Source organism: Thunnus maccoyii, chromosome 17, assembly GCF_910596095.1.
Source record: "Thunnus maccoyii chromosome 17, fThuMac1.1, whole genome shotgun sequence".
Lineage (NCBI taxonomy): Eukaryota > Metazoa > Chordata > Actinopteri > Scombriformes > Scombridae > Thunnus > Thunnus maccoyii.
Genome location: NC_056549.1, coordinates 6,902,416 through 6,914,795, shown reverse-complemented (window position 1 = coordinate 6,914,795; position 12,380 = coordinate 6,902,416). Strand labels below are relative to the sequence as shown.

Here is a 12,380-nt window from a genome sequence, read left to right as displayed (position 1 = left end):
TTGCAGTCTGGAGTAATAAGCGATGTCACTTGAGGCGATCAGATTTATACCACTTTTTTCACATATGCAGTAGTACTCCCCGACACATTGGAAACAGCTGTCAAGTTAATCTTTAAGCTGATTCTGGCAAGAAACCTATATGACGACGAAATGTATCCGGAACTCCTTGACAGCTGAACGGTTACTGTGCATGTCGCATATCTGCACCGTCCCTGGTTTGATTCCTGCCAAGGACATTTTGTACCGTGTCATAACCTTCTTTGTCCCCTTTTTTTCTTTTCTGTCTGTCACTTCACTGTCTACTGTCCAAAAAAGTCAGATAATGTCTGAAGAATTTTGTTGGGAAAAAAAATTATTTTAAGTTTGGAAGAAACCCAGTCAGTTTGAGTTATTCAGGCTTTTGTGCTTTGGACAGAAGGAGAGATTATTTGAAATGAACTTTTTAATAAAAATGTTCATGCAGGCGCCTTGAAAAGTTTGAAAATTTGTCCTTTAAGTTTGAGTTCCTGTCGAGATGTTTTAAGACATACAAAAATTCTCTGCTGTGAATAATAATTTTTTTGTCTAACATGGTCACAAAAAAGTAAAATTAATTTGTTAAATTCTTGAAATTACATCTCCTCCTCTGTCCTTTGACAGAACAGGTCCTATTTGATGACTTTCAGTAATCGTTTTGGGATTTTTACAAAGTAACAAATGTAAATATAATCATCGGTATTGAAAGAAAAGACGACAGATGGCGTTAACTGCAGTGACATCAATAAATATAGATCTTTTTATTAGTGCATTAATATACATTGGAATGATGAGCTGATCCCAGAGGTTTTGGAAATCGTTGAGTATTGCACTTCCATCATCCGGGACGTGTGAGATGTGAATACAGTGTTTGGTAAAACATCCTCCGGTTCACATGACAACCGCCTCCTTCGCTCCCTGCTGAGGAGGAAGCATCAACGTCAAACATCTGCTTCATATTTAACTTGTTAGTTCACAATCAAATTAAGCATTTCAGAAAATAAACTCTCTGGTCTTTTTTTAGGAATTACACATTTTCCAGAGCTCCAGTTTAAGTGTTTTTTTATTAGGGTTAAGTTTTAATAGCTGCTCCCATTTTGGATAAACTTTGTAGCTGCAAAGTAGCCACTTATTGAACCTCCGAGAGCTAAGTATTTGTTTTTGTGGAAAGATAAACACAATGAAGAACCCAGAACTTATCATTCTAAGATTCTTCGTAAAGTAGAGGTGGTGGTAGGTGTATTTTTGGTGTATTTTGGACGGAGCCAGGCTAGCTGTTTCCCCCTGCTTCCAGTCTTTATGCTAAGCTACGCTAACGTACTTGATAACAGACATCAGATTGATATCGATCTTCTCATCTGTCACTTGACATTTCTGCTCACCAAGTATTTGGTGCGTTTTCTGTTCACTTCTGTTGAAGCCTGTCTGACAGGCAAATTCAAACATGCATTTCCTGTTCTGGTGCAACCTCCAGCTGTTTCCATCAGGTTTGCTGGTCAGAGTTCATCTTTGTTCGATTTTAACCCTGCAGATGTGCTCGATCAGCCAATAAACGCACTGCTGCGCTGTCTGGAAGGGGAGAGGTTATTGTACTATCAGACTACGTGGCTCTTAAACACTGCTTACAGTTTGAAATCACTCTGGTCGATATTTTATTACCCACATCACATCCTTTTTTAGGGCAGAGTGCGGGGGAAACTCAGGTGAACAGAAACATCATGTGACCGTAGCTTAACTCTCGGAAAGAAAGCAAATAAGCATTTTCACAAAACTATTTCTTTAAAAAGGCTTTTAATTACTGCATCTAATCCTCTGCGAGGCCTACAGAGTGTCGATGTCCTGTTACATCATGGGATGTTACACAATCTGTACTGGTTTCATAAACAGCTGACATCAGAGTAGAGCTCTGGACTCATGAGGGATGAACCGAGTCGTATTTCACCGACATCTGCGCCGAATCTTAATATGCAGATGCAAAGTCAACCCGCACAAACTCAGTGACCTGTTTTGAACCCAATTTGTACAAACTTTCAATTTAACGATGCAACGATTGGTCGAAAATTAATTGGTTGGTCTATGAAATGTCAGAAAACGGTGAAAAAATGTTGATAAGTTTCCCAAAGCCTTAAGACTGAAGGAACCAGAGAATATTCACATTTGAGAAGCTGGAATCAGAGAATTTGGAAATTTGTTTCTTAAAAAAATGACTTGAAACTATTAATTGTCCAAATATTAACGATTAATTTAATAGATCTAAAAATAAGGTATTTGATGATGACTCCAGGATATTGTGATGGGCATTCTCAGTTTTTTTGTTTTTTTTGTTTTATTGATCACATGATTAATATGCATAGCAACTGATGGTTTGGGGGATTTATATATATATATATAATCTGATTTTATTCATTTGCTATTAAATTTTAAAATTAGCAAACACACAGACATTTCTACACTCACACTCACCCAGAAACTAAACAAACTGTGAACTCTAAAACATCAGGCTGGATCTTTATTTATCTCAACTGAAGAGGGTAAAAAGCCTCATTTCTCCCTGTTTTATATAGTCTTTAATATAAAATCATGTTTTAGTGACAACTTGATGTTACTGAGTCTAAACATTCTCTCTGTTTCACGTTAAAAACATTTTCCTTCCCTTTTCTGGGAAGAATTAGGATGAATTAATGCTGACATGATGAATCTGTAAAGACATCGCGGCGGTCTTGTCTTGTGCCTTGTTTCGTCCACTCTTTCCATTTACGTATTCACAGAGAATATTTCTAAACATGGTGCAGCCAGCTGTGTCTCTTCCTGTATTATTTCTTTATATTCTCCGCCGTCACTTGTTTACCTTGCTGAGTTCAGGAAACAGCTCCTGCACGGCGATGTCCAGCAGGACGTACGTCATCTGAGGAGACACAACAGCAGAATGTAAATTCACTTGAGTTACTTGAGTCGGATACCTCGATGCCTCATAGTGAGAGAGCTTCACTATGGTTTGAATTCATATTATTTAATGATACTGATGTAAATATTTACACATTTAAACGTCATTGAAATCCATTAACCATCAAGTGCAACAGAAAACTCAAATACAAACTGGAACAGATGGTTTAAAATATTTACTTTTAATACATTAGTAGTTCATAATTATTTATTTTGCCAGAGATCATAATTTTACTTATTTAATTATTATTATTATAAGAGAAATTCAACAAATATCCTGGTGTATCACATAACACAGGAAGAAAGGTCTTGGAAGTCATGAGGATGTGTGCTGAAAACAGGAAAACTGAGCCAGTGAAGAAGAACTATCATCATAAACTGACCCTCAGTAACGAGACACTTAATGCAACATTTTAAACAGGTGGAGTTGAGGACAAACATTGCAGGAGAGTTGCTGAATTCATCCATAATAAAACCAACATATGAAAGTGAATCAGTTGTGTTCTCAGTTTTCTTGCTGTAATCATTCGTCCTGTTCATACTGACCATTAGAAGATCCCTTCATAATGCACTAACAATGTAAGTGATGGAGGACAAAACCCACAGTCCACGAAAATGTATTTAAAAGTTTATCTGAAGCTAATATGAAGCTTCAGTCGTCCAAATGAGTCAAATCAAGTAGATATCTTTCAACCTTACAGTCTTTTTAGTGCCATAGGTCCTCTTTTGGTTACCATACTTCCACCACAGCTCAACAGGGAAACACTGTCCGAGGAAACACAAAGAGGGAATTTGATGCTAAAAAGACTGTAAATGTGTCAGATATCCACTTGATATGACTAACTCAGACTGCTGAAGCCTCATATAAGCTTCACATCAACTTTTAAATGACTGTGTGGACACACTGTGGATTTTGGTCCCCGTCAATTACATTGAAAGCATATTTGAAGGATCTTTTAACAGCCAGTATGAACAGGAGGAATGATTACAGCGAGGAAAAACCTCTTTCACTGTTCATATGGACTTGGAAAATTGTGAACTTCTCCTTTAACATTGTAATGTTTATCTTTCGCCTGTTGTTGGCTGCTCACATGACCCTGTGATTAGATGTTTCTTACCTAAACACACATTGGAGTCGTGGTTAACTTCTACCTAGAAGTGTTTATGTCCACAGACTTGTACCTTTGACTTTTGATCAAGGTCAAGTTCACACATATTTGTACCTTCGACTCCTGTTTACATTAAAATTGTACTTAGACACAGTAACTGGTTAAATCTACTGTTATTTTCCACCACTGTGTATATGTGTGTACTTGCTCTCATGGTTCAAAGTTTTATTGTTTACCTGCTTGTTGAGGAGAGGCTGCTGGAAACAATCAAAGAGGAGCCGGATGCCTTCGTATTTTGACTCCTCACCGATGCATTTTCCAGCAAAGTCTAAAATCAAACACACGCACATGCACTAAATTTATTGAACTTTTGAAACAATTCATCTCTCGTTGGGTTTGACCTGTCTTAAGAATTGGTGAAGCACATTTAGCTTTCACATTCCTGAGAATAACAATGAGAATCAGTGTTGTTATTATTGACCTGATGTTGTGTACATTTCTGCCCACCATTAAACCTAAAGATGTTCTTTTCACTGATGCTGGGATGTTTTTTGTGTAATCATTCTCTCTCCTGTTTGTCTCCTTACATACACCCTTCTGTCACTGTTATAAATCTCAGACCTAAACAGGAACCCTCCTGAGAAGTGGTTTAGAAACTACTACTCTGAGGCCACTTCAAGCCAGCAATCTTTTCCAGTCTTTAGCAAATTCTGTATCTGTGAATAAGTTGCTTTTCTATTTCTCAGGGAACTGAGCTTGATTTATTGATCTTCTGATGATGTGGTCCGCCTGATCGTGCTTTTGGATACAACTGATCCAGTTTCTGAGAAGCGTTTTAGAGTTTCATGCACTTACATGAAAATATCAGAGATTTTCAATGTGGTCTCAGAGTTTTGGACCTTGTTGTATATATGCTCCATTATCTCCATTTGAAACTCTACCTTTTATATTTCCATGGTTACGCTCCACGCTGCAGGGAGTTCAATCTTACATTCCTGTGCTATTTTGCTGATAAAGAAAAGTCCAAAGGGCTGAAGAATGGAACAGTATTTCTACCATAACAATAACATGAAAATGTCTTCAAACTGACCTGGTAAATAGTTCATCATCTCCTCAAACGTCTGCTTGGCTCTGATCTGTTTGTCCTCTGTGGTTCGCTCCTCGCTGTTCTCACAGAACACGGCGTCTGAAGGAATTAACAACATAAAGAGAACTACATTCAACTTTCATATATCAACAATTGTCTTCCCTTTTTTTTCTGTCTCTGTCACTCAAAGAGAAGAACATGATTGCAGGCACATGGCTGGAGACGCTGTTGCCAAGGTGAAAATCTTAACATTTTTTTGTTTATAAAACACATTGTCCACTATTTCGTCTGCAAACTTTTATGAGACGTCCACATAAAGTGAAGAAGAGAAAACTAACTTCTATTAAACATACTGTATCTAGAGGGTTATTGGGCGTCCTGTAGTATGTTAGCGTGAGAGGTGAGTGAAAACTGTATAATGAACATTTTGTTCCGTCCTTTCCTTTAAAACAACTGATAAAGAAGATAATGTTCCTGTTTTTATTCATTCTTACAGTTTTTTTACTTCCTAACCTATTGTTACATCCAGTCGTATCAGAAAAGCTGGACAAATAGCCCTTTCGAAGCCAAGAACTCACCGTCATAAAAGCAGCCTGATTTTTTATTTTCATTTAGAAAAAGGTTTTTAGAGTCTTTAAGAAAATGCCGCAGTAAAAGTTTTCGCTCACATGAACAGAAGTGTTTTATCAGAGAATTATAACATAATAGTTGTAATAGTGGAAAAAAAAAACTCAACTCAGCTTTAATAAACTGAAATGACATTAATCTTGTTAATCACTTAGATAAGATGAGGGGCGGATTTAACGGATTATAGATGAACTTTTCCAGGGTGGGAAGTGTCAGAATGGTACAAAGTGTCCTTTATTATCACAACCCACCAAAAACAACTTCTACCCACCCACTTAGATGAAAAGTAAAATACTTAATAAGTTACTTAAGACTTTTATGATTACACTGTGTACCTGTGTTACTCTTTTACACAAATCATGATGAATTGTTCCTGTTTTGTACTGCAACATCAGCAGACTCATCAGCTCAGGTTAAAGGAAGTTCAGCACTATACTTGTAAAAAGGAAGATAGAGACATAAATAAATTGTAGGAGACAGGGCGAGGCATGTCATCTGGGGGTCAGTTATGCAGGGTGGCTCCTGGACAGGAGCACTTAAAACAGTCATGATGTTATCTATAGTCTATACTTAACAGATTAGGGGAAGAACTGAAACGCCCACTTATATTGTTTAAAACCTTGTTGTAAGCTCATCTTGTGTGGTGCATTGTGAAACGCTCCTTCTTGTACAAGAAAATAAATTCTGTTAAACTTTGATACTTCGGCTACGGTCACGTTGGGTCTATAAGAGTAAAAACACACACACACACGTTTTCCTACCTCGAAGCTGGGTGATAAGAGAGACCATGCGGTGCTCCTGGAGGATCTGCTCCAGTTTGGACTGCATGTACTGGTCCATGTAGGCTTCAAAAGTGTTCTTGAACAGGATTCTCCCTGCAGCCAGGACGTGATGCAGCCAGTCTGGTACATGGAACACAACTCGACCTGTGAGTCAATATTGGAAATTTCCATAAGAAACAATCCAACAGCTGCATATCATTAAACATTTTTGTTATTATTTTATTATTTCATTTAGATGAAATCTTCCTACTCAAGTTCACAGTACACAGTAGTTTTAGTACTACTTTATTTCATTATCATTATTACCTTATTTTTTTTTAGTCTTCTATGTTGACAGTACTCAGTAAAAGACAGTACTCTCCTTCACCCCGAGACAACTGTTGAGCTTGTCGACCACCACTTACCGACATACATCATGTAGTCATACATGCCGCCGACGCTGATCATCTCCATGAAGCAGTTGTGGTTGTATCTCTTCTCCAAACTCTCTGACAGGTTGGCATTGTTCTTGAACAGGTCGTTGAAGAGCTGCAGGTTTCATAAAGTGAATTATCACCGACGGTCATGAATATTACAATCACATAATACAAGAAGTAAATGATACAACTTCCTGTCACGTAGCTTTTAGGTGGTTAAAATCATCCCATCCTAAACTCTTGACAGTATATTCTAGCTTGTTCCAGCTTGTCATTCTTACTATATGATGTTTACACTGGGAGACTCTATTGTATTGATGGCTGCATCATTGCATCCAAATACCTCTTGAGGAACTCAGGGACTAAATCTGCATTTTTACCGGAGAAACTAGAGACTGAATTTTAACCCTGATCCAGAGGAGGTTTTACTTTCCAAAGGTACGGGAACTTTAGGGGCGGGGTTTGCGGGGCTGTCCATTGCTTATTGGAGGAACACTGACACCTCAGCTGCTTTAACTTGTGTACCGCTTCATTCCTAAAACAGGGAAGTACTCTAGTGTCGATTTTAGGACAAGGAGAGGACATTTCACATTGTTTGTTAACGTTAAAAATAAAGTTAGGCTTTGTTATCAACCTTCTGACTCGAGAGCACGAGCAAGAGAGTGACTGAGAAATAAAACTTTATTTCCTGATTGTTTCATGACCTTACGTTCTGAAGCAGAAATAAATAAGTCTCCTTTTCCCTCCTCTATATTTATCCATGTTATTCATTCACTCATTAACTCCAATATCACAGTCATTAACAGTAAATATGTGGTTATTAGTTCGGCTATTTTGAGTTCCTGAGATTAGTTTTTCTGGGAGTTCCTGGAACCTTTCAGTCGAAATGGGGTTTTTGGCAATTTTGGGACCTTTACTAGAACTATAAAAGAATATAAGATAAAATTCTGTGGGTTTGAACAGAGTTTTGCTGACAATCTTTATTTTTGTTGTTGTCAACACTTTCCTCCTTCCCTTCTCTGTCTGGGGCTCCCAGCTCCGAGCCCATTTGTTCCTACTGAAGACATAAATCTGTAAAAAACTGCTCACAAATGTATAGTTCCATTTTTAAAAACAGGAGGGAATAATGTATTTGTTGGGGACTATTTTCAGCGCTGAATCCACATTTGGTTATCTAGTGAGTATTTCCAGCAGCAGGGCGGTGGTTCTGGGACTGACTCAAAATAAACAAGGTTTATCATATGACCATACATATTTCTTCCTTCCTGAGGCCTGAGGAAATTCAAATCTCCACAGACTGACAGGAAAACACCATTCAAGTTCCTTTTGATAAAGTGTTGAAGTTTTCCCCCTTCGGGTTTGGGAGGTCTAGGATTCATGAGCAGTGGTGCTAAAGGACGAAAAGAGTAAACATCCTGCTCTGATTTCATCAAGAGAGGGATGTTTAGTTTGTGTTGAACAGAGCTTGATTTTTGTACCTTCTTGTTGTTCTCGGTGGAGGGGCTGAGGATGGTCAGCTCAGGTCGGCTGGGTTTGGGTTTGGGCGACTCGCAGGAGTTGAAGAAGGACTGGATGAAAGGCTCGAGGTTCTGTCCTTTCTGGAAAACAGACATCGGCAGGTTTCACGGTTATTTGATATCATCGGCATCATGTTAAACCAGCCACAGTTCTGATGGACGAATCTGTCTCAGATGTGAACGACATTCCTGATAGGGTTAAATACAGGGAATTGAGATCGCAGTATTTCCTGTGAAATCTCGCCAAAATTTGCTCCTTTCCTGGGAGAAATACCTGAAGGAACCCACAATAATTGGCATATATGTTTGCATACTGAAGACTAAAAGAAAACCTCATCCTAACCTCATTAACCCTACCACCTATCAAAAAGAGCCATTTTCCAACCTTAAAACGCTGTTATGATGGTAATATAACTGGATAAACTTCTCAACTTGCAGCTTACAAACCAGATGTTTGGTTAAATATTGTTCCCACAGTTGCAAAATGTTTTGGGTGCAAGACAACTGCCTGTCTCACAGTCTCATGCCACCCAAACAAACCTCACACCAAATAAGAGAAAGTCACTCTTGATAAAAATATAATTATATAAGTAATACAGCCATGCAAGTGGCTCCGTGAGGCACAGCAGTGCTTTGAGCTGTGAACATACTAACATGCTCATGTTTAGCAGATATAATGTTTACCATGTTAGCTTAACGTGATAGCATACTGACAACAACAAACACAAGAAGTAGTAGGTGCAAGAGAGCACCTACAGGAAAAGACTAAGCCACAATTTTTATGAAAAATTCTCTATCTGAGTAAAACTTGTCACTTTGGATTAAGTACGGGTGTTACAATTTTCCTGCAAACCAAAGTATTGGACATGGAAGAAATTCTGACCTTGGTCGTCAACAATCAGTTTAATTCATCCCGAGAGAGACATGAAAGTCTGTAAAGAATTTTGAGCCAATCCATTCCCGTAGAAGGATTGCTGATTATTTCTCTTGAACTCGGGTCCTCTGAATGAAAGGAAGTCTGCATCCTCACTCTTTCTCCTATCCTGCACATTGTGTTATACTAACTAACTCTAAAAAACAACTACTTCAATCCAAAACAAGCAGAAGTTTTCCTGTGTGGAACCAGAGGGAGGTATCAGTATCAAGCTCTGGACATTATATTACAAATCCCAGAGTCCGCACTTGTGGACGACACAAAACCACCCAAAACTAGCAGACCACCAGCTGTTCAGGAGAAATGTACAAAAACAAAACTCTGCTAGGGAGGTGTACATGCAAATTTAAATAAAAGCATTTTAAAAATAGCAACATTATTAATCCTCACTACAGCAGGATTTCAGCTCACCTCCTTTATCAGCTTCCCCGGAACAGACTTGAAAATCTTCCCTGTAAAACAAAGACCCAGTTTATTCTTTATTCTTCATGTGGACCCTCCCCCCCCCCGTCCCATCAGCTTCCACAAAGTGGTCGCTAGTCTTCCTGGGGTCTGCACATCATGAGCAATAAAATAAACAATTTAAAATCAAAATTGATCAATAAAACAAGAAAAAGCTAAACAAACCACAATAACCTAAAGTAACATCTATGTAATATTCACTACAAGATGACCAGTGCTGAATAGAGGTTTATTATATTTATGAAAGAAGCATGGTGTATTATTCCAAATGACATTCTTCTTTAATAAAAAGAAGTTTAAAAATCCACTGAGTGGTAAATCTTCTCTGGGAGGGGCGAGGAAAAGGTGAAAGTCCTGGATCGATATGATCCGCATAATGTGTGAACGTACCCAGGTTGACGTCAGGCAGCATCCTGTCCAGGAACTGAGACTCCATGCTGTGAGGAGACAGGAAGTCTGCCAGCAGCTGACTGTTACTGAGCTCTGGATGCTGCAGGAGTCTCTGCACACAAACACACATCAGGAGCTTAACACATTTATAGTTTACGTGTTTGACTGCTGATCTTCTCTGGAATAGAAACTTAAATGTCTTAGTTTTCAAAATGATAATGCAAAGTATAAAAATATAAAGAGTGTGTACATCTTGTGCCTAATATGTACAGAATATAGACTGTGTAATGACAACAAACTTCCCACAAATCATGACACAACTCCTATTTGTGAGGAGAACCTTCACTACAAACCATGAGACCTTTTGTCTTATTTAATCATGAAATGTTCATGAACTGCCCAACATTTTGTTGTTTTTAAATGTGCTGAATAAGTAACCAGAGCTAACAACTAACTTGTTTTACTGACCTCTAATGCCGATGCAGAAATACATATAACCCAATTTATTCAAACCCAATTTATTGTGAAATACTTAATTTGCTTCCTTGAACACATAAAAACTTCCTGGCTTTCTTTCAAAAATTCACTCAGGACAGTGCCAAAAACAATAAGAACAGGAACAATGAGGGAAAAATTACTTACATTTTGACCTGAAGATCATCTTATCTGATTTAATTTTGTGGCTTGGAGTAAATATGCAGGCATTACTACATATTTCACTGATGCTGCTTTTTTTTTGCACCTACGTGATGTGTGTATAATTGCAAACTACCACAGATACACCTATTACTATCCAGGGAGAATACCTGTAAATATTCCTCAAATTCCTCCCTTTTTGACGCGAGGAATTCATAATTCTTTGGTCCGATTATTCTTTTGGATGGAAGCTGTGCATCTGCAAATGTGCCTGGAAAAAAAATATGAATTAAAAACAATGAATATGTAGTTCAGAATCAAGGTGACTCAATGAAATCATATAAGAAAATAACACAAACAAAATGCCCAACAACTACGATTGCTTTCATTTCATTAAATTTGGTTAAAGCACATTGTTACCATGGAACTCAGTTAGTTTGGATTCTAGTACGTAGAACTCCAGATATCTTCTGAAGACCGACCACTTCTCAGTTTCATGACCAACTGCAAGATGAGAAGAGCAAAAAAGGTAAATCATAAGATGATCAAGTGCTAATGGGAAGCTGTTAATTGATCCAGAAGATAAACAGCTGCAGCTTTTCATGTTGAGAAATAGTTTATTGACGTGAACGTTGTGCAGCATGTTTACCTTCCTTCCTGTCGTTGCGTTCCACGTCGATGCAGAAGACGGGGATCTTCTCCCTCTTGACCTCGTCGTCGTAGAAGTCAATGAAAGGGATGGTGATGCTCCAGGCCGACAGGTTCCTCAGGATGCCCGGGGTGCTGGCCGGCTCAGCGGGGGAGTCGTCCTCCATCACGACGGTCGCCTCCTCCACCTGAAGGGACGCGAAGAACCAAACATGATGCTGAACGAGTGATAATGTGAAAATTCACTTTTTAAACATGATGTTATTTGTATTTCCTTTTTATGTATCATAAATAAAAGAAAGCCCAACACACCTCCTCGCTTTGTTTTGTGTTTAATGTACATGTAGAATTCATATCACAATGAAAAACAATTAATTCAGTTATGATTTGTTTTCCTTCAGGCATTTAAAATCTTCCATAAAAAACTGACTCGACATGTAATATTATCGTGTCTTGAGCTGCAGGATTGAACGTTTATACACACATGATGAAGACACACTCACCACATCTTCGTCGATGTCGTTCATGGCGCTGGGTGGCAGCATGGCGCCCTCCATGGTCGTGCTTCTGAACACACCTTTGATTTTACTCCCGATTCTGCTGATCCCGAACGTCTCGCCTCGTTTTGATGAGTTTCTGGGGTGAGCAGAGAAATTACACCAGTACATGAAGATGTAGGAGTTTAGTTGTGTGTTTAATAACCTATAAATCGCTGCTTCTCTCTCTTTTTTAGTCTTAATTGCTCTGAAATAATCCTCTTGACCTTTATTTCTTTTTCCTGGTATATCATGCTCTAGTTAGGAGTTATCAAGAC

General features: G+C 38.4%; 1 protein-coding gene across 3 annotated transcripts in view; it reads right to left on the bottom strand.

Moving 5' to 3' along the window:
• Window positions 1-747: 747 nt before the first annotated feature.
• The window catches only part of LOC121882398 (sorting nexin-14-like), a 31,601-nt gene continuing 19,968 nt past the window's right edge, over window positions 748-12,380 (bottom strand). For 2 of the 3 annotated variants that reach the window (XM_042390637.1, XM_042390639.1), the window contains 13 exons: window positions 12,070-12,202; window positions 11,568-11,754; window positions 11,339-11,422; window positions 11,089-11,189; window positions 10,283-10,394; window positions 9,842-9,882; window positions 8,458-8,577; window positions 6,968-7,091; window positions 6,543-6,707; window positions 5,158-5,253; window positions 4,304-4,395; window positions 2,864-2,920; window positions 748-936 (listed from right to left, as the gene is read on the bottom strand). In XM_042390637.1, coding sequence (XP_042246571.1) covers window positions 907-936; window positions 2,864-2,920; window positions 4,304-4,395; window positions 5,158-5,253; window positions 6,543-6,707; window positions 6,968-7,091; window positions 8,458-8,577; window positions 9,842-9,882; window positions 10,283-10,394; window positions 11,089-11,189; window positions 11,339-11,422; window positions 11,568-11,754; window positions 12,070-12,202 — 1,342 coding nt within the window. In that variant the 3' untranslated portion in view covers window positions 748-906. The remainder of the gene's footprint in view (window positions 937-2,863; window positions 2,921-4,303; window positions 4,396-5,157; window positions 5,254-6,542; window positions 6,708-6,967; window positions 7,092-8,457; window positions 8,578-9,841; window positions 9,883-10,282; window positions 10,395-11,088; window positions 11,190-11,338; window positions 11,423-11,567; window positions 11,755-12,069; window positions 12,203-12,380) is intronic. The other variant, XM_042390638.1, reaches the window with a different exon arrangement.